The sequence below is a fragment of the Desmodus rotundus genome, chromosome 12 (assembly GCF_022682495.2).
Source record: "Desmodus rotundus isolate HL8 chromosome 12, HLdesRot8A.1, whole genome shotgun sequence".
NCBI lineage: Eukaryota > Metazoa > Chordata > Mammalia > Chiroptera > Phyllostomidae > Desmodus > Desmodus rotundus.
The window spans coordinates 50316563-50341504 of record NC_071398.1 but is presented as its reverse complement, the minus strand read 5'-3'; the positions used below and the strand labels follow the sequence as shown (position 1 = coordinate 50341504).

Sequence of the window (24942 nt, the reverse complement as noted above, 5' to 3'; positions counted from 1 at the left end):
CAAGAGGCAAGATCCAAAGGCAGACGCTGGTAAGAAAGTAAAGAGGTTTTTCATTCAGGTGCTGCAGGGTCGGGGAGAATGGCAGACTTTTGTCTCAAAGCCCATCCACCCCGGAAAACCCGAGGAAAAACCCAGCCGTCCTCAGCCAAACTAGAACACAAGGCAGTGTCCAGAGCGCTTGCTCCCATTCAAATTATTATCTTTTGGGAACCGCAGGTGCTGCTGAGCAGTTACCTGGGCACTTCAGCTTGGTCTTGAAGAGTGTCCAGTTTCAGGCTCCCTCCTAGAAAACTCCCGGCCTGCCAAAGTCTACCATTCTGCTCCCAGGGCCACAAGGTTCCACTAATTCACCAGCTACTGTGTTCTCCAGGTGGGCAAGACAGCGTCCCTTCCTTCCCCTTTGTTTATATTCTTTCCGGAAGCTAGATCATTGGCTCGCCCAGGTCACATCCCAATGTTCTGCGTGCTTGGGAGGGGAGGGGGAGTCCACCCATGACCAGTTACTTTTTTTGCCCAGACTAGATTGACAGGCTAGTCACCTCCCCCCTGTGCCGCCATTCTGACCTGTATGGTGCAACTGCCTGCCTTCCCCTGTTCCCACCACCAATCAGGTACCAGAAGTGGATAGGAGGGCTTTTCCCACTATTGAATTATCTTGCCAATATCGCGCGTGCTCAGTGCTTTACTTCCTCACGTTGGCCAATTGCCCGGGGCAGGCTACCTCACTCCAGGATAGGTTGCTCCGCAGGAGCTCAGTTACCAAAGCAATGTCGCCCCACCCACCGCTTCCCCGTTGCCCAGGGCAGATGGACATCTCAGGCAGTCCCTCCTGTTCCTGCTCTTTGCCTGCTCCCAGTGATCCGGCCAGGCTATCGGTATAATTAAGATGCAAAAACCTCATTTAATCCTGGCAACCAAGTGACCTTCCGGGTGAAGACTGACACAGACAAAGAGAGGTCACAGAAGAGGAAAGTGGGGGAGCTGGAGTGGGAAAGAGTGCCCCTTTTACACTATGATCCACAAAGCCAAGTGCAAAAGCATTTACTGAATGTCTCAGTGACCACAAAAATGCTAACTGCAGCCGCCTTACATGGTGAATAATGACCCCCCTTTTTTCTTTTTTAATCCAATTCCGGCCAGGGCTGAACCTCCTTTCAGATGAACCTGTTCAAGCTATCTAGCCAGGCTGAGTGAGCTGTCCTTGGTACTGAACCCTCTTTTCATAGACTAGGCTGTCTTGCCTACTATCTGTGGGAGACCTATCCGTGGTGCTGATTCTGACCGGGTGGATCTGTCCCAGATTGAATCTCTAGGCAGAATGCCCAGATCTGTCTACCTCTGACTTCTTCAAAGAACCGATCTGCCAGGGAAAGAACCCTGCTGTTGCCAGTGAACACATCTCTCTGGGACGTGTGGAGTGTGGGGTGAAAGCAGATGAGGGTAAAAATTGCAGTCCTTTTTAAGAGGCAGATTTGGCTTTTAGGATGGCAGCTTCTGGCTAAAACCTGACTGAAATGATTAACATTAGAGTTTTTAAAACATCTGTTTGAAAAATTGAACCCCCTCAAAAATGAAAAACAAAAGACAGATGTGCCACGATACAGAATGATGGTTACCTTGGCTTGGGGAAAATTGCGGGAGTGCTATGTAGCAATATGTGAGTTGTTGGCAAGGTTCTAATTTTCACATTGCAAGGTGGGGTCAAAGAAGGATATCATTGTGTATTTACAAGAAAACAGCATGGTTGCATTTTATACTAACTTGAACTATAAACATTTGAAATCACATTTCAGTGGGATTTTTTGTGGGGGAATGACATGAAGCCTTGCAATTTAAAATTTCCTAAAAAGCCTTACTTTCTAATATGATTAATCATGTATATAGTGAGCAATGTTTGATATTTTGGTACCACATTGCCTGGAGAAGAGACATGCTAATCATCTCTCATTAGGGTTGGCTTTGAATTTTGCAGGTTTTGAATTGTGCAAGGTCTTCAGAAATGAGCCCCTGAGATAAAAATACAGCCACTCTGGAATTAATGACTGAATCAATGGATATGTTTGTTCTTCCCAAAGATTTGGTCACCAGGGAAGCCACAGCTTCCTCTATTGCTAAGGAGACACACATTCATAAAACACCATGTGCTCAGTATTGGAAGAGACAACTGATGTGTGTCCCTTTCCTCTAAGACGATAATTTCCACACCTTTTTAAGGAGCAGGAAGTTTTGAGGGTCTGATTTGAACTTTTGATCAGGTAGACCTACTGAACTCTGAGTCTCCCTACTTTTTGAACCTTATCGTGGTGTTGTCCCAGGGGGGTTGGATATTACAAATTCTCTAAAGAAACTGGAACTCATTACATTAAAAATATTTTTTCTTTATACCTTGCTTTCTGTAATTCCATCTCCATGATGGTGGTGACCATATGTTTCTAACACACAGCTGAGTATCTATGTGTTTGGAGTGTTCTTGGCACATGCCAGATATTCTATGATTTATTTCTGAAGGGTTAAATGAATAAAAGGTGAGTCTTGTATATGTAAAATATTCATGTCTCTTTTAAAAGTATATTATATTGATTATGCTATTACAGTTGTCCCAATTTTTTTATCCCCTTTATTCCCCATCTCTCTGCAATCCCCACTCCTGTATTTCCCCTCCCCCCACGTAGTTCATATCCATGGGTGTACATAAAGGCCTTCGGCTTCTCATTTCCTATTCTTAACCTCCCCCTGTCTATCTTGTGCCCAACATTTATGCTTATTTCCTGTGCCTTTTCTCCCCATTCTCCCTCCCTGCTAATAACCCTCCATGTGATCTACATTTCTGTGATTCTGTTCCAGTTCTAGTTGTTTAGTATTTTTTTTAGGTTCAGTGGTTGATAGTTGTGAGTTTCTTGTCATTTTACTATTCCTAGTTGTGATCTTCTTTTTCTTAGATAAATCCCTTTAACATTTCATATAATAAGGGCTTGGTGATGATGAACCCCTTTAACTTGACCTTATCTGGGAAGCACTTTATCTACCCTTCCATTCTAAATGATAGCTTTGCTGAATACAGTAGTTGTGGATGTAGGTCCTTGCCTTTCCTGACTTCGAATACTTCTTTCCAGCCCCTTCTTGCCTGCAAGGTTTCTTTTGAGAAATCAGCTGATAGTCTTATGGGCACTCCTTTGTAGGTAACTCTCTCCTTTCCTGTTGCTGCTTTTAAGATTGTCTCCTTATCATTAATCTTGAGTAACTTAATTATGATGTGTCTTGGTTTGTTTCTTCTTGGATCCAATTTCTTTGGGACTCTCTGAGCTTCTTGGACTTCCTGGTAGTCTATTTCACTTCACCAGATTGGGGAAGTTTTTCTTCATTATTTGTTCAAATAAGCTTTCCATTTCTTGCTCTTCCTCTTCTCCTTCTGACACCCTTATGATTCGGATGTTGGAACATTTAAAGCTGTCCCAGAGGTTCCTAAACCTCTCATTTTTTTGAATTCTTGTTTCTTCATTCTGTTCCAGTTGGATGTTTCTTTCTTCCTTTGGTTCCAAATTGTTTAGTTGAGTCCCAGTTTCCTTCTCTTCACTGTTGGTTCCCTGTACATTTTCCTTTATTTCACTGTATAGCCTTCATCTCTTCCTTCATTTTGTGATCGAACTCAACCATTTCTGTGAGCATCCTGATTACCAGAGTTTTAAACTCTGCATCTGATAGGTTGTCTATCTCCTCGTCACTTCATTCTTTTTCTGGAGTTTTGATCTGTTTTCATTTGGACCATATTTCTTTGTCTCAGTGCACCTGTTATGTTGTGAGGGGCAGAGCCTTAGGTGTTCACCAGGGCGGGGCAACCCTTTTTGCTCTGTTGTGGTGTTTTCTATGGGGGGTGGGTCAGAGAGGGACAAATCCTGCTTGCTTGGGTCTCGCCCCACTTGCTGTCACTTCCTTTGCTTCCCACAAGCAGATTTTGCCCCTTCAGGTGCCGATTCCCAGGTGGGTGGGTTAGTATACATTCTAGGACCCTGTGGGCCTCTGCAACCAACTCTCCTGTGAGACTGGGAGTTTCTCCTGCTGCCGCAACTCCCACAGATTTTTACAGCCAGAGGTTTGCTTCTTTAGTTTCCTGCACTGAAACCCTGGGTTTCATGGTCTGTCTCGCCCCCAGTTGTTCCTCCTGGACTATCTGCAAGCGAATGTGAGGCTGCCCAGTCAGCCAGCCCTTGCCTTGCCCGCATGGTCTGCTGCCTTGCTGTGTGTCCTCTCTCCCCCAGCTGCCCATCTTTGCCTCTCCTACAAGTCTGGATAAATGTTTAACTCCTTGGTTGTTGGACTTCCATGCAGTTTGATTTCCTGGCAATTCTGGCTAATGTGGGCAAATCATTACATTTTTTAAAAAGCGAGTGAGCTGAATCAAGTCCATCATTTGGCTGGGTGCAGCCAATGGTATTCCCTCCTCTGGGCCATCAGTTATGGTAGTACCACGTAAAGACTCCTGGAAGTAAGGATCAACCCACAAAAAGAATCTACTTCACTTTTAAAAATTTTTTATTTATTTGAGGGGGGGGGATTTGTTGTTCCACTTATTTATGTATTCATTGGCTAATTCTTGTATGTGCCCTGACTAGGCATTGAACTCACTAGCTTGGGATATCAGGATGGTGCTCTAACCAACTGAGCTACCCCAACCTGGGCGACTTTTTTTTTTTTTTCTTAACTATAGAGAATTAATCCCACTGTGTGGATGCACCTACTTATTGTGACCCTTCCCCCAACTAGGAGACATTTAGGTTATTTACAAAAAGTGGTCATCGAAGATCCTGAGACCCTTTGGGACAGGCCCAAATTCAACTTGTAAATGAAACCCTCAGGATTAACCCTTGTTTCATTACTACTGAAAATGCTTCAGTTTATTTGGCAGGAAAAAAAAAGAATGATTGAAATGAAAAAAACTTACCAAGTTGCCTCAAACCATGAAGCCTCCAGTCACTTGGGCTGTCTGAGGTGAAGTCATAGGACAGAGTTGCTGAGTCCACTAAGAAATATGGGCCTCCTCCCAACCTCCTCCCACAGCGCTTTTCTGTCATCTGACTAAAGGGGTAAGCTTTCTAAACACAAAATCTTTATAAATCAGTGACATGTATTTATTTTTATGGATTGATTTTAGAGAAACTGAGGGGAGAGAGAGATCGATTTGTTACTGCACTCAGTCATGCATTCAGTGGTTGCAGTTGGGTGATGTTAATATCTTCATTTTACAGAACAAAACAGATCTTTGTGGGATGATATAGCAAGTTCTCAGACACATTATTGCATTGAAAAAGGCAATTTGTAGTGACTGCTGTCATCTTACATCACTTACAGTGAAACCCAGCAACACATGAATCAATGCCAGATATTTTCCATGGGTGAAAGATGTGTGTGTGCCAAGGCTTGCCAGTTCCAAAACACAAGTACTTAAAAACAAAAGCACATAGCCCTGGGTGGGTGCTGCTGTTGGAGCATTGTCCCATACACCAAAAGGTTGACTCCCAGTCAGGGCATATTCCTAGGATGCACGTTAATCCCTGGTCGGGCTGTGTATGGGAGACAGGTAATGCATGTTTCTTGCTGTCTTTGTCTCTCTCTTTCTGCCTTCACTCTCTCTCAAAAAATCAATGAACATATCCTTGTGTTAGGACTTTAAAAAGAAAAAAAAGCAAAAGCACAGATTAACAAGTTTATCAGTGTTTCATCTGGTCATAGTGAAGGGACAGGGGTAGGCATGGCCTCCAGGCCATACAAGCACAGAGATCTCCCTCCCCAGCACCCAAGGGGCTTGAGTCCCCCAACCCTGTAGCAGCCATTGAGTCTGCCCACCTGCAGGTTTCACTGGACCCTGAGGTTTTGGTCATTCAAAGTATTAGTTCTGAGCCTTGCTTTCCTCAGTAGAAAACCCGGGAAAATAATGCTCTAAGTAGAAATTAATTACCCATTTATTAATAAATATTTTATGTGTTATTAATAGAGCACCATTCTATATCATTTGCTATTTATTACTGGTAATAGATTGCTATTATCATCAATAATGAAATCCTAAGTAAAACATGACTAAGGTGTAGTGAGGCATAGTTGGATAATGTGCCTGCCTGACAGAAGGACTTTATTTTCACAAGAATTCCATCCAGCATGGGGTGGGTGGGGGATGGTTTCTGATCCGACACAGGATTGTCCTCCTATACCTGAAGAGCCCTGCAGGGAGGGGGACACCTGGGTTGGTTTCTGCAGGGTGGGTTCTTGCACCCATCTCTGAGGCCGAGGGTCTGAGTCCTGCCTCTGGTCTGACCATTCCCAAGCCAGGAATCCAGGGCTGGGGGGGGCAGGTGGCCTCACACCTGCAGCAAGATTGCCGGGTTCCTGGGGTTTGGACACAGCCTTCTTGCCCACTGGCCCCAAATGCTGACACTCATTTTGACAGGACAACTGGTACCTGTACCTGTTGCACCTGATGACTGTTTAAAATGACATGGGTCTCAATTCAAAGGTTTATTATAATTTTTTTAACAGACCACTATAAGAAACTTTGGCATCTGAAGTGATTACTTTTATTCCCTAATGCTGAAAAAAAAATTTCCACCCTCATGAACCATTGGCAACTTGTACTGTTGCAGGGAAACCAGGGGCTGGGTGGGGGTAAATGAGGACACCCACGGATAGCGGTAACCTGACCCTGAACTAGATCCAGGCACGTGTGACAAAGGGAAAATGTCTCTGTGGAGCCCCCTCCTGACTTCCTTTCTCCTCCCATTCGTCCATTTTACTATCCAGGAGATGGAGACCCAGAGACACGAAATGCATTGTCCAGGCTGTTACAGCAGTTTACTGCAGCCAGGTGATGAGTCACAGGGCCCTGGCCACATGCTCGGATACTAGACCTACAGGGGGACTTCCCTTCCATATGGCCCTGTGGGTGCACTGGAAGCAGCTGGTGTACATGGCATGGCCTGTCCCCAGTGCCCATATTGCTAAGATCCATCTGGGAAGGACCTCTATTGAGTCCTACCCAAGGGCTCCAAAGTCAAGTCTAGCACTGCTGCAAGCACTCAGAATCCACCCACTGGGTGTGGATTCTGAAATAGCATACCTGCCCCTTCCCCCCCAGCTACGTGTGCATCCTCCTCTGGTGTTGCGTGAGGTTGAAGTTCCGGCTGAAGGTTATCCCGCAGTTGCCACACTGGTAGGGCTTCTCTCCCGTGTGGATCCTCCGGTGGAGGGTAAGCGAGTAGTTCCTGACGAAGGCCTTACCACACTGGCTGCACCTGAAGGGCTTCTCACCGGTGTGGATACGCTGGTGCAGGATGAGGTAGGCACCCTGGCTGAAGACCTTGCCACACTGGCTGCACTTGTAGGGCTTCTTGCCAGTGTGGCTGGCCTGGTGAGTAGCCAGGGATGAGGGCCTTGCGAAGTGCATTTTGCAGATGGAACACTCGTAGGGCTTCTCCCCGGTGTGCGTCCTCTGGTGCAGGATGAGGTGCTTGTTCTGACTGAAGGCCTTGCCGCAGTCTGCACACACATACGGCTTCTCCCCTGTGTGCACACGCAGGTGCTCCATCAGCGAGGAGTTCTTGCTAAAAGCTGTGCCGCACTCCCCACACATGTATGGCTTCTCGCCAGTGTGCGTCCTCTGGTGCACGATGAGGTACTGTTTCTGGCTGAAAGCCTTCCCACAGTCCCCACATGCGTACGGCTTCTCGCCGGTGTGCACACGCCAGTGCTCTGTGAGCGAGGAGTTCTTGATAAAGGTCTTGCCGCATTGGCTGCACTTGTAGGGCTTCTCCCCTGTGTGGATACGCTGATGGATGGTGAGGCACGATTGCTGGGTGAACTGCTTCCCACATGTGGTGCATGAGAAGGGCTTCTCGCCAGAGTGGATTTGTTGGTGCCTCTTCAGGGACGAGTTACAGCCATAAGCCTTGCCACAGTCCCCACAAGCATATGGCTTCTCCCCGAAGTGCAAGCGCTGGTGGATGGTGAGACTCGATTGCCAGGTGAACTGCTTCCCACACGTAGTGCATGAGAAGGGCTTTTCCCCAGTGTGTGTCCTCTGGTGCAGGACGAGGTGCATTTTCTGGCTGAAGGCCTTTCCGCAGTCCCCACACACATATGGCTTCTCCCCGGTGTGCGTCCTTTGGTGCAAGATGAGGTACGTGTTCTGGCTGAAGGCCTTTCCACAGTCCCTGCATGCATACGGCTTCTCCCCAGTGTGTGTCCTCTGGTGCAAGACGAGGTTCCTCTTCCGGCTGAAGGCCTTGCCGCAGTCCCCACACACATACGGCTTCTCCCCGGTGTGCACACGCTGGTGGATGGTGAGGCACGACTGCTGGATGAACTGCTTCCCGCAAGTGGTGCATGAGAAGGGCTTCTCCCCTGTGTGGATTCTTTGGTGCTTCATCAGGGATGAGTTATAGCCGTAAGACTTGCCGCAGTCCCCACACTTGTAGGGCTTCTTCTCTGCGCAGAGTTGAAAGGAGGGACTGAGGCTGGAAGTATCTGAGTTTTTCCCACGCCTGGTGAACGGGCGCATCTCTGATCGTCTTGGTCCTCCCAACCTCTGTGGGGCTGGTATGGAGCTTTGGTGGACGAAAGCCTTAAATTCATGATTTTCAGGGGCTAATGCTTTGGATACGTCCAACTGCCCCAAACACGTCCCTGGGCCCCCCTGTTGCCGCCCAACCCCGTCCCCCTGTGTCTCTGCTCCTTTACAGTCGTAATCCCAGGCACCATTCCTCGAGGGTCCTTCCACCACCAAGGCAACAGACGGTCTGTTTTCCCAATTGTCCTCCTGTGGGTCCCATTCTTTCTTGTCAGGTCTAGTCTCCAAGTCTGAGGGGAGGGGGAAGAGATGACGACACACATGTAGTTACAATGGTGGGAGGGAGGACCTTCCCAAGACAGGACAAGGCACAGCCTGAGAACAGAGGGCAAACTGTCATGTGGACGGAGAAGGGAAGCAATAAGCTGAGACAGTGAGGTTGAAGAAGGTGAATAGGAAAAAAAAAAAGGTGAGTACAGAGCAAGAAAGGTCCCCTTGGGAGTGGATGCAAAGGCAGCCAGCAGAGCGCAGAGCTGGGTGGACATAACCCCGAAGAGAAAGAAGGGGGCTTGGAGGAGCGGATCAAAGGACCCTACAAACTCAGTGAGAGTTCACTGCACCAGCCTCCTCGCTTCCAGCACGCGTCCTCCACCCCGTCAGCCACCTGTGATTCTCAATCAATTGAACTTTATTACAAATGATAAAGTAACAGCTGACTCACTTGTGGATATGCTGGTTGTCCTCTGTCCCCGCACTGGCCAGCCAAGTTCCCACCATCCTATGCTGCCCAGGAGCGTCCTGGCCCTGGCAGCTGATTCCTCACCCCTCCTATTTGCACACTCATCCCGCCTGCTGAGCACAGCCCCTCCAATCTCCTCTTGTGTGTGTCCGGGGGTTCCTCAGTCTGTTTCTAGTCTAGCGGGCTGTCATGAGTTCCAGGCTCTGCATGTGGACCTCTGGGTTCACCACAGCATTTTATTTCATTTCATTTTATTTCTAAGATTTCATTTGAAGGGAAAGGAGGGAGAAAAAGGGGAGAGTGCAAGAGATCAGTTGCCTCCCACACACCCCCAAGTGGGAGACCTGGCCTGCAATCCAGGCATGTGCCCCGACTGGGAATTGAACCAGCGACCTTTCGATTCATAGGCCGGCTGCCAATCCACTGAGCCACACCAGCCAGGCTCATCATAATAGTTTAAAACTGAGATCTTACATACAAAAATCTCATAAAGTGTCAATCCAGCCACGCAGACCCTTCCTTCCCCGGAAGTAATAAAAGCAGGAGTGGTAAGCAGCTGTCCCACTCCCCTCATTTAAGCCCCCACAGGCCTCTCAACCCCTGAGTTTGGGACCCTTCCCTTGAGTCACAGGAGCCCAAATTTCAGTCTTTTCTCTATGCTGACACTTCCTAAATGGATGCCCCCGGCCAGATCCCTCTCTGATATCTCTGCTGAGGAATAATCCAAGGCCTACGACCACTCTCGTGTATCACAAATGTAACGCATTTGGTGCAAGACCTGTGATTTCAGAGCCTTGAATCCCAAATAAGAAAAAGAAATGCTAATCAAAATTAGACAGACACACAGTGACAATACTGTATGATTCCACTCATAGGAGGCAACTGAAACCATCAAAGTGATAGAGACAGAAAGTAGGACATTGGTGCCAGGGCTTGGTGAGGGGTTGGGGGCACTGCTGTTTAGAGGAGACAGACTGTCAGTTGGAGATGATTAAAAGAGTTCTTGAGCACTGGCTAGTTTGGCTCAAGGATTGAGTGCCGGACTGTGAACCAAAGGGTCGCTGGTTCGATTCCCAGTCAGGGCACATGCCTGGGTTGTGGGTCAGGTCCTGAGTAGGGAGTGTGTGAGAGGCAACCACACACTGGTATTTCTCTCCCTCTCTTCCCCTCTGTCTAAAACTAAATAAATAAAATCTATAAAAAAAGTTCTTGAGATGGATGGTGGTTATGGTTAAACAACAAAGTGAATGCACTTAATGCCACTCAACTGTACCCTGGGTATGAGAGGCAATACCTTTCCCCTCCCCCACTCCTCTCTGCTATCCATCCCCACTCCTCCCGTGGTTCCCTTTGATGTCCTGGTCCAGGCCCAGTGCTTCCTGCCTCAGGGCCTTTGCACCTGCTCGTTCCCTGCTAGTTTTCCCATGGGCCCTGAAGCCTCAGTGAAGCCTTGTCCCTTACAGGGACGCCCCACTGGTGGAAAGGAAGCTTCCACCTGCCGTTTTCTCATCTGCGTCATTGTGAGTGCTCGTTATGGTGCTCTTACTCATTCTGCACACTGCCAGCTCCTGCAACAGCAGGTGAGCTCTGTGAAGGCAAGAGCCTCGCTGGTCCCCAGCTCCCACACAGTGTCTGGCACATGGAAAGCACCTGATAAACCTCCATCGAGCATCGGCCACAGGCAGGCATGGCACAAAGTAGCCCTCACCACATGTGAGTAGGTGCTGGTAAGATCATTCCCATATTATAGATGGGGAAACGGAGGCTCTGAGAATGGAGCCACACCCTCAAGGTCACACATAACATTCCATCATGTGGTCACATCCCTGAGTCACTTTGTGGCCACGTGTCACTGTCCCATCCCAGAGGAAAGGATTTGACAAGTACATACAATAGAATGATCCTGGTTTTGTGACCCCTGAGGTGTGGCGATCGATGATGCCGGATATCAGAGCAGGTGGTAGCCTAGGACATGGAGGCTGAGGGTAACGTTCCAGAGGGAAGAGGGAAGGAGGGTGATGGTGGGTGTGTTTGGGGCCCATGGGTCTGGAACATGCTGGGGACATAAGTGGTGTGTGGCTGCAGAGATTGGAGAAAGAGGAGTCTCGGTTGTGAATATGGTTGGAAGCGCAATCCCCAAAGAAAGTAATCGATAAACTTGAGTTCATCAAATTACAACCTTCTGCTCATCAACGAATGGTGCCGGGGCACCTGAGTATGCACATTCAAAAGAACAACAACGTGGTGATCGAAGGTGATGTGACTTTGGGTGGCGGGAACACAATGTAACGTACAGATCACTTATCATAAAATGTACACTTGAAATGTACAGCATCCTATTAGCCAATGTCACCACAGTAAATTTAATTAAAAAAAAAAACAGTGACGTTAGTCCCTTTGATTCATCATTCACAATAATTAACTCTAAATGGACCAAAGACCTAAATAAAGAGGTGAAATTCTAAAACTCATAGAAAAAACAGGAGTAAATCTTCATGGCCTTTAGTTAGGCAATGGTCCCTCAGATACAACACCTAAAGCACAAGAACAAAATAAAAGAACTGGGCCACATCAAAATTTACAATGTGTGTGTTCCAAACGATGCCATTGAGAAAAAGATTACCCCCAGTATGGGAGAAATAGTTGCAAAGCACATATCTGATAAAGGACTTACACCGAGAATGAACAACAAAAGAATATGTAAAAGAACTTTCAAAATCAAGTAATAAGGAAGCAAACAACCCAACTGAAAAAAAAAGGCAAAAGACTTCAATGAGACAGTTCACCGAAGAGAATATACAGACAGTGAATAAGCACCTGGAAAGGCCGTCAGTATCAGAGGAGAGCTGGAGAGGGTAAGACTGCACACGCACGAGCATGGCTACAACGAGAGAGACTGAGCATGTTCCGTTCTGACAAGCACAGGGCACAATGCAGTTCCCGGTGTGTGCTGGTGGAAATAAAAAAAACAAGACAACTGCTTGGGAAAAGACTGGCAGTTTCTTTAAAGAAAAAACCCAAAACTTATATATGAACCTTCCTATAACCAAGCCTTTCTCAACAGAAAGAAAAGCATGTGTCTACAGAAAATGGGCAGAAGTGGAAATAACCCAAATGTTTATCATCGAGTGAATGGATAAACAGACTGCAGTTTATCCATGAAGCAGAAGAGCACTCAGCAATAAAAGGAAGTGAACAAACTGCCCTGGCCGGGTGGCTCAGTTGGTTGGAGTGTTGTCCTGTACACCAAGAGGCTGGTCCGGGAGAAAACTGATTGATGTTTCTGTATCTCTCTTTCTCTCTCAAAGCAATAAAATCCTCAGGTGAGGATCTAAAAGAAAAAAGAAAAGAGCCCTCCTGGTGTGTCTCAGTGGACTGAGTGCCAGCCTGGAAGTGGAAAAGTTGCTAGTTTGATTCCCAAATAAGGGGACATGCCTGGGTTTTGGGTCATGTAAGAGGCAACCAATCAATATCTCTCTCGCACATCGATGTTTCTCTCTGTCTCTCTCTCCCTCCATTCCCCTATCTCTAAAAATAAATAAATATAACCTGAAAGAAAGGAAGAGCGAAAGAAAGAAAGAAAATTGAACTACTGATACATACACACAAGTGGGCGAGCCTCAAAAAAAATGATGCCAAGTATAACAAGTTAGGTAAAAAGTAAAAGGCTCCTTACCATATGATTCCATACATATAAAATTCTAAACTGAGCCCCGGCTGGTGTGGCTCAGGGGATTGAGTGCTGGCCTGGAAACCAAAGGGTCGCTGGTTTGATTCCCAGTCAGGGCACATGCCTGGGTTGTGGGCCAGGTTCCCAGGTGGGGCATGTAAGAGGCAACCACACATTGATGCTTCTCTCCCTCTCTTTCTCCCTCCCTTCCCCTCTCTCTAAGAATAAATACATAAATAAACTCTTTAAAATTCTAAACTGAGCAACCTAAAGCACAGTGACATAAAGCAGAGCAGTGGTCGACGGGTCATGGAGGGGGCGACAAAGGAAGGAGAAACTGTAGGGGCTAATGAGTGTTGTCAGATTAAGGTGATGGTTTCCTGGGTGTGTACAGATGTCAAAATGCAGCAAATGCTTCGCTTCAATTATGGGCAGTTAACTATAGATTAGTTAAACCCCCACATAAGCTGTTAAAGAAATGAGACCGTACTCTAGTTCTGAAAGTTAGTGTTTTTCCTGAACAATATTATCCCAGGACATCTCTCTGTGCTGGTGACTACAAAGAGCGCTGATCGAAGGGCGCCACGATTTCCATCTTATTGCTACACCCTGATTTGTTCGGTCGGTCCTGTAGGTGGGTGTCTTGGGCATTTCTCTTGATTTGTCTTCCTGCGAAAAACTCTGTACACTTATAGAAAAAATTTTAAGGAATAGATTCCAGAAATGGAATCATTTGAAATTTGGTTGATATCACAAAACTGTCTTCCAAAAGAGTTATCCCAACGTTATGCTCACAAAATGAAGACTCCCTTTCCTACACCCTCCCAATACAGGTTGATATTACACTTTTATTTTTTTAACCTCACCCAAGGATATCCTTAGAGAGGGAAAAAGGGGGGTTGGTGGAGAGAGGGAGAAAGAGAGTGTGGAAGAGAGACAGAAAAAGAAAGAGAGAGAAACATCCATGGACTGTTCCCGCATGCGCACTGAGTAGGGTTCAAACCGCAACCTAGATACACGCCCGGACCTGGGATGGAGCCCGAAACTTTTCAGTGTACAAGGAGAAGCTGGGCCTCCCCCCGCCAGGGCTGGTATTCTTTTTCATCTCTGTGTATGTTATGGGCAAGAATTGTATTTCTGCGACTCAATTTGTACTTCTTTGACTATTAGTAAGGTTTAAAAATCTTTTTTTTTTTTAAGATTTTATTTATTTATTTTTAGAGAAAGGGGAAAGGAGGGAAAGAGAGGGACAGAAACATCAATGTGTGGTTACCTTTCACATGCTCCCAACCTGGGACCTGGCCTGCAACCCAGGTATGTGTCCTGACTGGGAATCGAACCAGCAAGCCTTTTGTTCGCAGGCCAGCATTCAATCCATTGAGCCACACCAGCCAGGGGAAAGGTTTAAAAATCTTATAAAGTGTAACTCCATGCATTTCTACATCTGTGAATTGCACACTCATAAGCTGTGCCCACCTTTCTATCATTCATTAGGTCTTTTTCTTATTTATTCCTAGGAACTCTTTATATATTTACAAACCTCTGGTGGCCATACATGCGGTAAATACTCTTTCCCACTTCATCACCTACCAAGTTCGTTTTTAGCTTTGAGTAATTTGAATGTCCTACCTAGTCAGATCTGTCCATCTTTTTTTATTTCTGGGTCATCCTGAAGTGACAGGCAGATGCTGAGTAACGCGGTGAAATAGCCCCCTTACCCAGCGAGACCAGGTTCCAGTAGTTCTCCATCATCACGTCCCTGTACAGGTCCTTCTGCACAGGCTTCAGCTGCTCCCACTCCTCCTGGGTGAAGTCCACGATCACATCCCTGAATGTCACCGACCCCTGTTAAGAGGAAGCGCACACCACTCACCACAGGGCCCTCATCACAGAGGTGGGTGACGTGGCCAGAAGGGCTGAGAGGACCAGTAAGGCGCACAGGATGCACCTGACGTGGTGTCGACAAGGAGCTCTAAAGGGCCTGACCACTCAGTGTCCTCGGTGCCTAAGTCACTGCATGGTCCTCACAGGGACAAATAAACTATGGGGCTGTTTACCAGGAAGACAAACCACCAATTAAAGAATGGACAAAGGGCCTGAATAGATACTTCTCCAAAGTGGACACACAGATGACCAACACAGATATGAAAAATACTCAATCCCACTTATCGTGACAGAGTGTCAAATTTAAACCGCAATGAGATATCACTTCACACCTGTCAGATGCAAGCTCTGTAACAGAACCGGGATGTAGTCAGTGCCATCCTGACCATTGCCTGAGCAGCGGCAGCTCTAGGGGGTGTCTGAATAGGACATCTGTCCTTATAAAAAGGAGATATTTGGGTGTAGAGACATGCACTCAGGGACACACCATGTGAGGATGGGAGTTACGGTACCACAGTCAACAGGACCAAGAGAAGCTGGGAGAGACGCTGGCAACAGACTCTTTCCTGGCACATTCAGAGGGCATTGTGCCCTGCTGACACCTTGGTCTCCAACTTCCCGGCCCCAAACTGTGGGAAAATAGATTCCTGTTGTTGTTCAAGCCTCCCCGTCTCTGGTGCTCTGTTGTAATAGCCCCACAGTCCAAGAAGAGTAATACATCAGTTGTGGACCGTGAACCTTGGCTCACCCTCCATGAGAGGAGGCCTCACCTGCGGGCCAATCATTCTGTGCTCTGACTGCCTGCTAGGGACTCTGGGCTCAGCTTGGACTCCTCTGTCTTGGGACCACCAGCAAGTGATGAAGGAGAAGTACGTGGCAGTCAGTGGTTAACAGTTCGGGATTGCTAGCCGGCGACAAAATCCTGGTCTGGCCCCACACAACTGGCTGTTTATGCAGACAACTGTCTTAACCTTTCTGAGCCCATTTATTCCACGGACCCTCTAGTAATAACGCGCCCCCCCCACCCCCCCGTAGCTGTTGCGAGGTTAAATGAGGTCACGCCTGTGTGATTCCACAGTGTGCTATGAGCACAGGAAGATCTCGGAAATGGCAACTACTGCTCTTACCATGTCATTAACTGGACCTTTCATAGATACCTTCTATATGTTTCTTATTGTTCCCTTAATATTTAATTATTACTTTATTATTTGCCCCATTCACTGTTTGGGAAAGCCAAACTAGTGATTTGTTTTTAAATCCTTTTCTGAATATATGTTTATTGATTTGAGAGAGAGAAAGAGGGAGAGAGAAAAACATTGATGTGAGAGAGAAACTTCGATCAGCTGCCTCCCATACACACCCAACCAGGGATCAAAACCTCAAGCTTTTGGTACAAAGGATGACACTGCAACCACTGAGCTACTTGCCTAGGGTAGCCTCTGTTTTTTAAAATATGAGAATGTAATTACACTAGAAGTGATTAAGGAAAAAAAACCCTGAATATCCAAATCCCAACCGTACTGAACTGACAACCATCCAGAAATCCTAAACAATGTTGGTTAAAGAGGAAACCGAGGCACAACCACCCGAGGGAAGGGAACAGTGGAGTCATCGTGGCGCAGCCGCCTTTGCAAACAGTCAGATCGTTCCCTAAATGGTTAAACATCCTGTTATCAAAGGACCCATAATCTCTGGTCCTACACCTAGAGAAATGAGAGCCAGAAGTAAAAAACTGCATGTGAATGTTTACAGTAGCATTTGTAATAACAACCAAAAAGTGGAAACAGCGCAAATGTACAGCACCTGACAAATGGACAAACACGTGTTCTGTCTGTACAATGTGATGTTATACTGTCATAGAAAAGGACCTTGATACAACATGCATTAACTTCAAAAACATAATGGTCAGTGAAGGCAGCCAGACACAAAAACCACGTATTGTGCATTTCCATTTATAAGAAGTGACCAGCACTTGCCAGGTGGTTCCGTTGTTGGGAGCATCACCTCTACACCCAAAGGTGGCGGGTGCGATCACCGTTTGGGATGATCAACTGATCAATGGTCCCCTCTCCCTTCCTCTCTCTCTAAAATCAATAAGCATATGCTCAGGTGAGGATTAAAAAAGAATGAAAGAAAGGAATGTCCAGAATAAGCAAATCCTGAGGCAAAGAGTACATGAATGGTTACTAGGTGCAGGGAGGTGAAAGGAAGAATCCAGAGCGATGCTTTGTTTTCAGGGTGATGCAAACACAGGGTGGGCCAAAACAGGTTTACAGTTGTTGTATGGGAAAGAATATAGGAATTAATGAACCATGATACAAGAATAAACTCTGTGTTTCATGTACTCACAACTGTAAACTTCCATTGGCCCCAGGCTGTATTCTGCTATCGAATGCGGCGATGGTTATACAACCGAAAACCAATGAATTGTACGTGGTGTGGTGTGTGGGGTGTATCTCAATATAGTGTCAGAGGACACGAGAAACCCAAGCTCATAGGTAAGGGAACTGACGTGTTTACAGCAAAACAAGTTCCAGGTGGATAGAAAAGATTAGAAAGTTCACTGTTAACACTCTAACGATAAATGGGAAAAAGAAAGACGTGTAGGTGGCGTGAGGCCTGCAAAGGAGAAATGCTTTCTCTGCTTAAAAACAATGGAGATACCGGGGTTGGAGGAAACACCAGCAGATTGGATTTTATTCTTTTTCTTAAAAGATTTTATTTATTTATTTTTAGAGAAAGGGAAAGAGAGAGAGAAAGAGAAGGAGAGAAACATCAATGTGTGGTTGCCTCCTGTGTGACCCCTTCTGGGGACCTGGTCCGCAACCCAGGCACGTGCTCTGACTGTGAATCGAACCGGCGACCCTTTGGTTCACAGGCCGGCAATCAATCCACTGAGCCCCACCAGCCCCAGCTGGACTTTAAACAAATTATGCAATGCCTTTGGACGTAAGAAACATAAAGGTCTCCTGTTCAATACCCAGTCAGGGCACATGCCTAGGTTGTGCTTGCAGTCCTTGGCAGGGGCCTGTACTGAGAGGCAACTGACTGATGTTTCTCTCTCACACTGACGTTTCTCTCCCTCTCTCTCTTCCCCGCTTTAGTCTCTCTAAAAAATAAATACTTAAAATTGTGGGGGGGGGAAATAAAAAAAGTTGAAAAACAAAAAGCAAACCAGGAAGAATATACACCACAAAAATGTTCAGACTCACTCACTCATCACTCACTCACACTCTTCTGTAAAACCTTCAAGAATGCTAGGATTCCTATAAACCAGCAAAGGACAGGATAATTTGCCCACCCGCTGAAATGGCCAATAAACATTTTCTAAAAATCAGACCTCAGTAGTACCACACACAATGCTACTCAGAAAGAGTACATGTGACACCAGTGGTCACCTACCATGCAGAAGGTTCCTACCGCTTGTCATTCACATCCAATGAGCTGAATAAATACCCGAACACAGGCCCAAATGAAACAGTGGCAGCCCCTGCTGCACGCTGTTGGGAGAATAACCTGTCCCAACCCAGAACTGTGCAGACTTCTGAAAGCCCTTAACAATACCCACCTCCACCTTCTTCTGCGAGGATCCTCCCCTAAGGGAATCATACAAAATGCAAGGAAATGTTTCACGCCCAGCCCTGGCCGGGGGGTCAGTCAGTTGAAGCATTTTCCCACACACTAAAAAGTTACGGGTTCAATCGCGGACTGGGGTGCATGCAAAGGCAACCCATGGGTGTTTCTCTCTCAGCATGATGTATCTCTCTCTCTCAAAATCAATGAACATATCCTTTGGTGAGGATAAAAACAAAGATTTATGCCCAGCAGTACATATTTAATGTATTGATTTGAGAGAGAGAGAGGGAGGGAGAGAATTTATTGTTCCACTTATTCATGTATTCGCTGTTTGCTTCTTGTATGTGCCCTGACCAGGGATCGAACCCATAACCCTGGTGCATCAAGATGATGCTCTAATCAACTGAGCTACCTAGCCATAGCTGTATATATTTTTTATTATAAAATATTTCTTAAATAAAAGAAAATTTATAAAAATACCACAAATAAGCTTTGAACACTGGCAGTATCGTAGCCAATGAGGTGTATCTGAGGAATGATTATTGTTAATTGAAAACTTTCCCCTGGCTGGTGTGACTCAGTGGATTGAGCGCCAGTCTGCAAACCAAAGGGTCTCCTGTTCAATTCCCAGTCAGGGCAGATGCCTGGGTTGCGGGCCAGGTCCCCAGTGAGGGGTGGGGGAGCACGAGAGGCAACCACACATTCATGTTTCTCACCCTCTCTTTCTCCCTCCCTTCCCCTCTAAAATAAATAAATAAAATCTTTAAAAAAAAAAAACAACTTTTCTGATACCCTGCCGTGACAACTAGAAATATAGTCAGCACTGACAATTTCTGATGGTTTCTATGGAGACTGGAAAAAAACCCACTAAAACATAAAACATCATGGCGAAAGCCAGGGTCATTATGGGTCCCTCCCCACAGGTGTCCTCCTCCCGTCACCCTCCCGTCCCCTGGGCATTTAGTCTGCCCACTTCTCAGGGTCCCTTGTCCAGCACGTGTTTCCCAGGGCCTCTGTCACAACTGTAGAATGTGTTTAACCGGCCCTTTCTAGGTGCATGCGAGAGTCTCCTGAGAGCCCCAGAGTAGGACAGGTAACTCTCGAGCTGCCCTGTCCGTTGTGGTTAACAAAAGCTAGTGGTGGGACAGTACCTTCCCTCCTAAGAGTGTAAATAACCCCAGGAGATCAGGCCATAGGCCTGGTCACCGAGGGGGACTGGAGGGTCATCCCCACACAGATGTTTGACCTTTAGGAAGGAGGAGCCAGAGGGTGACATGACTCACCAGGGCCTTCGTGGTCAGCGGCTGGGTGGCCATCCTTCCACTGACCATGGGGACCAGGCAACAAGCGGGCTGTGTGCGGGAGGAGGAAGAGACAAATACGGTGAGAGACCAGGTCGAAGCTCAACCCACAATGAAGACAAGACAGACAGACACACCCACTAGAAGACAGGCAGACAGGGACATGCACACACATTCACACTGAATGCAGGGGCGAGGCTATGGCATCCAAGGCATTGGACGCCATACGATTTAATCATCCTGACACCTACAAGGTGGGTACTATTTCCACCCGCCCCATCTCACAGGTGAGGAAATGGAGGCCCGAAGATATAAGCCACACGCCTGAGATGACAGAGCTGGGACTGGTGTTTGGATGACTAGGTCCAGGTCCAAGTGTTAGCTGTCTCTCAAGTGCACAACCCACACCCACGCCCTGAGATTCCCCAACACGCGCGTGTACGCCCATACCGACCATCCCAAGACCTGGAGGTAGGAACAGGACCTCCTCTGTCTCCTCCATTGGTCTCAGTGTTAGCCCCAGAAGATATCCCAACACTGCCCCCCCGCTCTGGGTCTCCCCGAGATCTCATGGGGTTACTGTGAAGCTTAATGAACAGATACATGTGAGGAACCTGAAGCCATGTGGCACAAAGGAATACTCAGTCCAGCCCATGCTGGGTGGCTCAGTTGGTTGGAGCCTCTCCCAGTACACCAAAAGGTTGCAGGTTCAATCCCAGGTCAGGGTGCATACCTAGGTTGTGGTTTTGATCCCCCCGATCCCTGGTGGAGATGCATACAGAGGCAACTGATCGCTATTTCTCTCTCTTCTTCTCTCTGTAAAATCAATAAACATAAAAATGATGTTTATTGTAGCACTGTTCCTAGAAGCATAACATCAACCAATCAACGAACCAACCAACCCTGGATAGGAGGATAGAAGACCAGGTGTCCAGTCTGAAATCTCAGGTCACCTCCAGGAAACAGGAGTTATGTCCCTAAGTGAAGTGACTTCATGCTTTTTTAAGCAGAATTTAATTTTTACAAATGTATTCTTTCTAGACTTGCGGTCTGACTCCCATCCGTGCACTGCAGGGCAACAACATGGGCTCCTTTTGCTGGACATGGTGCCACCTGAGCCAACTTTCCTAGTAGGCACAGTGGACCAGTGGGTCCCGACACCTGTAAGGGTCCTTGAAAACATCATAATTTCTTTTAAATTTGTAATAGAAAACGTGCATCTAATCCAGCCTGGACTGCATTTGTCTATATAGCAATGCAATCACAACTATAATTTTTTAGTCAATTAAAAGGAGGCCATGAAGGCACAGTAGCCCTAAAGTGACATGTGCACAGGGCTGGTGACCTCTGAACCCTGTGTGGCCTCAGATCTGCGACTGCAGAGCCAGGGGTGGCAGCTGCTCCTGCTCCTCCTCCTCCTCTGTCCAAGGTTTCTGGCATTTCTTTCTGTCCATTGTTTCTAAAAGGAAACAAGGATTTGCCATCTGTGGGGTGGTTAGGGTGGAGGCTCTAGAACCCGGATGCCAGGGTGCAGAGTTGGGTGATTCACTTAAAGTCTCTGAACCTCAGTTTCCCCATCTTCAAAATTGGGATGGAGAGGGTCCCTACCTCAGAGTTACAGGCAGGCTATAAAATGCCCAGAAGGATACCATGAGCACCCAACACACCCTCCCTGAACAATACACAGTGGTCAGCATGGGGTGGGGTCTCTGACCCTCTTTCTTGACCCTACACCTGGCTACCACACCCCTCCTGTCCTCCCGGGACCAGGGGAGGCTCTGAGGGCAGGAAGGAGATGGGCTCTGGGGCCTGCAGGCAGGCAGCTCCGCCAGGCCCCCCTGTCCAGGGGGGCCGTCTTTCCCACGCTCTCGGGAGCGCACCCCCGACGCACCCACTCACACATCAGCCATGCCCAGAGACAGAGGCGCAGGCGCACACAGACAGGGTAAGGCTCGGACAGAAGAGACGCAGCCCACACGCACAGACACACTCACACTAGACACACAGATAGGCTCAGAGGAAGAGACCAGACACAGGCGGACACCTGGATGGCGCCTTCACGCTGAGACACCGAGGACGGAAACAAAGGCGGACACGCACACAGACAAGGACAGAGAGGGCCCCCGGAGACAGAAAGACAGGCAGCCGACACACACACGAGCAAAGGGGAGGCACAAGTGGCTTCGACACACTAGCACTGACAAACACGGAGATAAATAGAGATGGCCCGGGAGTCTCAGCCCAACACACACACATACACACTCACACTCACTCACACACACACACACACACACAACCACAGGGATCACCTGCAGTCGCTGACACCGCCCAGACCCGCACACTTTCTACTCCCGGCCCCGCCCAGTCCGCAGCCGAACTCACCGTGCGCTTAACTCGAGAAAATGATCCGGACACACTAGGCCCCCGGCCGCACTGCGCCTGCGCGGACCGGCATTTACACTTCCCAGAACCCTGCGCGCCGCCGCCACCACTAGGGCCTCCCCGCCTGTCTCAGCTGAACAGACCCAAACTCCTGGAGTGACTGCGTTGCTTCGTCTTCCGGAGGAGCCCGCGGTACCGCGATCCAGAAGGGATTCGGGAGGGGTTAGGGTGAAGGAAGGGCGCGTAGGGGAGCAGGGAGAGGAAGGAAGACCAGAGCGAGCAGGGCCGGGGCCAGGCAGGAGCGGGTGGGCGGAGGGAGTAAGGGACTGGGAAGGGGAGGTGAGGGAGAGGGGCCAGGGAGACCGGGCAGGGATGGGGAGCCGAGCGAGCTGCACTGGAGGGACGGGGAGTGAAATGCCAGAAAAAGCGGGGCGTAGGTGGAAGCGGGAAAAGAAGCCTTAAGGCCTCTGCAGACGTCCTGCCTCCAGAGAACCTGTAGTCATGCTGACTTGCAGGAAATTTGTAAAGTGTGCGGAGATGCAAATGATCGTAACCAGCGTAGAAGTATTATTAGCACTTCGCACACTTATGTGCTAGCCCCTGTTCTGGGCATTTGGTTCTGTTATTGTTACAGAACCAAAGTGGGGGTTCTGCTGTCTGCCGCCCCCAAGAGGCAAAGTGTAGGGGTCCAGAATTTCGTTAAAATTACCGTATTTTGGGAACCTCAGGTGCTGCTGAGCAGACGCCCAGGCACCTCAGCTCGCTTCCGGCTGCTGTCCAGTTTCAGGCCCCCTCCTGGAACCTGCAGGCCGCGACATCGGCCAGGCTGCTTCCGGGCCACGAGGTTCCGCCAACACACGGGCCAGTACATTCGCCAAGTGGGCAAGAGAGCAGCCCTTCCTTACCCTGAGTTTCTATTAGTTTCAGGTGTGGGACGGTCTGAATACCCAATGGACTTCCCAAAGTTCAGCATGCTCCGTTAGGGTCCACCTGGGACCAATCTCCCTTTTTCCCAGGCTAGTCTGACAAACCAGCCTTCGGTCCAGCACCACCTCCTGCCTACATTCTGTCTCCTATGTCAACCATTCCTGACTTCCCCTGGTCTCACCCCGAGTCAGGTTCCGGTATCCAGTTATTATGATTATTTTTAAAGATTTTTGGGGGGAAAGGCAGAGGGGAGGGAAGGGAGAGAAACGTCACTGTATGGTTGCCTCTCGTGTGCCCCCTACTGGGGACCTGGCCCTCAACCCAGGCATGTGTCCGGACCGGGAATCTAATCAGCAATCCTCTCAGGCTGGCGCTCAATCCACTGAGCCACACCAGCTGAGGCCGTACCCAATTATCTTGATGGCCTTGCTAGAATTCAGTGCAATACTTCCTCGTGCTGCTGTCTTGCCCACGGCAGGGGATCGCTAGGTGGTTAACGCAGTAGCTCGGTTACCCAGGCAAAGCGCCCAGCCCACTGCCTGGCCAAGGCCTCAGTGGAGATCTCTGGTGGACCCTCTGTCTGCTCCCAGCGGTACTCCCCTCTATGGGTGTTTGGAAAACATTTCTGTGGAGATAATTTACCCCCAAAAATGAAAAACAAAAGAGATGTGCCAGGATTCAGGATGACGGTTACTGTGGAATCAGATATTTGGGGGAGTGCTATAGTTGTACATGAACTATTGGCAAGGTTGCAGTTTTCACATCACGCGTTGAGGGTCACAAGAAGGACATTATTGTGTATTTATAAAAATACAGTATGGCTATATTTTATGCTAACTCCAATCATAAACACTTGAATTCACGTTTCTGTGGCTTTTTTTGGAATGACATGAAGCCTTGCAATTTAAAACTTTCTTAAAATCCCTACTGTCACATATGATCAATTGTGTAAATTGTAAACTGTGTTTGTTATTTTAGGATCACTTTAGCTGGAGAGACATGTCAATCACCTCTTGTTAGGGTTGGCCTTATATTATGCAGGTTTTGGGTGGTGCAAAGGCTTCAGGAATAAGCCCCTGGCATAAAAATCCAGCCATTCTGGAATTGGTGAATGAATGGATGGATGGATTTGTTCTTCCCGAAGATCTGGTCACCAGGGAACTCACAGCTGCTCCCATCACTCAAGACACAGACATTCATGTAACACCCACTCTGTGTTAAATACTCCAAGAGACATCTGAGGTGTGTCCCCTTCCCCTAGGATAATTTCCACCTTTTTAAAGGGCAGGAAGATTTCAGGGTCTGCTTAGAGCTTTTGATCAGCTAGACCCACTGAACTGTGGATCTTCCCTACATTTCCAACCTTACATGGAGTTGTTGGCCCAGTGGGTTTTGATGTTCCAAGTTATCTTAAAGAAACGGGAACTCATATTAAAAATCTTTTTTCTTTATTTGTGTCTGCCTTGCTTTCTGTAATTTCATCTCCATGATGGCACAGAGTGAGTGAGCTGAATCAAGTCCATCTGTTGCCTGGGTGCAGCCCATGGTCTGCCCAGCTGGTCACCCACGACCATGGAGTCCCTGTTGGGCAAGTCTCTGCCAGGAGACCACGCCATGGGCACGGGGTCTGTTCTTCCCACTCTGGGCCTGGCCCAGACGGCAGGGCTGTGTGGCACCAAGTAAAGACTACTGTAAGGATCACCCCACAAGGAGAAGTATCTACTTCGTTTTTTTAAATTCTCATTTATTTGAGAGAGAGAGGGATTTCTTGTTCCACCTATGTATGAATTCGTTGGTTAGTTCTTGTACGTGTCCTGACAGGACAAAGCCCGCAACCTTGGTGTATCAGGGTGACACTCTAGCCAAGTCAGCCCCCTGGCCAGGGCCACTTTTTTTTTTTTTCTTAACT

General features: G+C 47.8%; 1 protein-coding gene and 1 pseudogene across 1 annotated transcript in view; one reads left to right on the top strand and one right to left on the bottom strand.

Annotated features, from left to right (window-relative positions):
- Nucleotides 1-22226, bottom strand: part of LOC112313892 (zinc finger protein 585B) — a 33559-nt gene extending 11333 nt beyond the window's left edge. The window contains exons 1-6 of the mRNA XM_053915879.1: nt 22107-22226; nt 20458-20540; nt 19707-19775; nt 14682-14808; nt 7125-8844; nt 6204-6331 (exon numbers count right to left, since the gene is read on the bottom strand). Coding sequence (XP_053771854.1) covers nt 6204-6331; nt 7125-8844; nt 14682-14808; nt 19707-19754 — 2023 coding nt within the window. The 5' untranslated portion in view covers nt 19755-19775; nt 20458-20540; nt 22107-22226. The remainder of the gene's footprint in view (nt 1-6203; nt 6332-7124; nt 8845-14681; nt 14809-19706; nt 19776-20457; nt 20541-22106) is intronic.
- LOC112314094 (U4 spliceosomal RNA) lies at nt 18912-18989 on the top strand (annotated as a pseudogene).
- Nucleotides 22227-24942: the final 2716 nt, after the last annotated feature.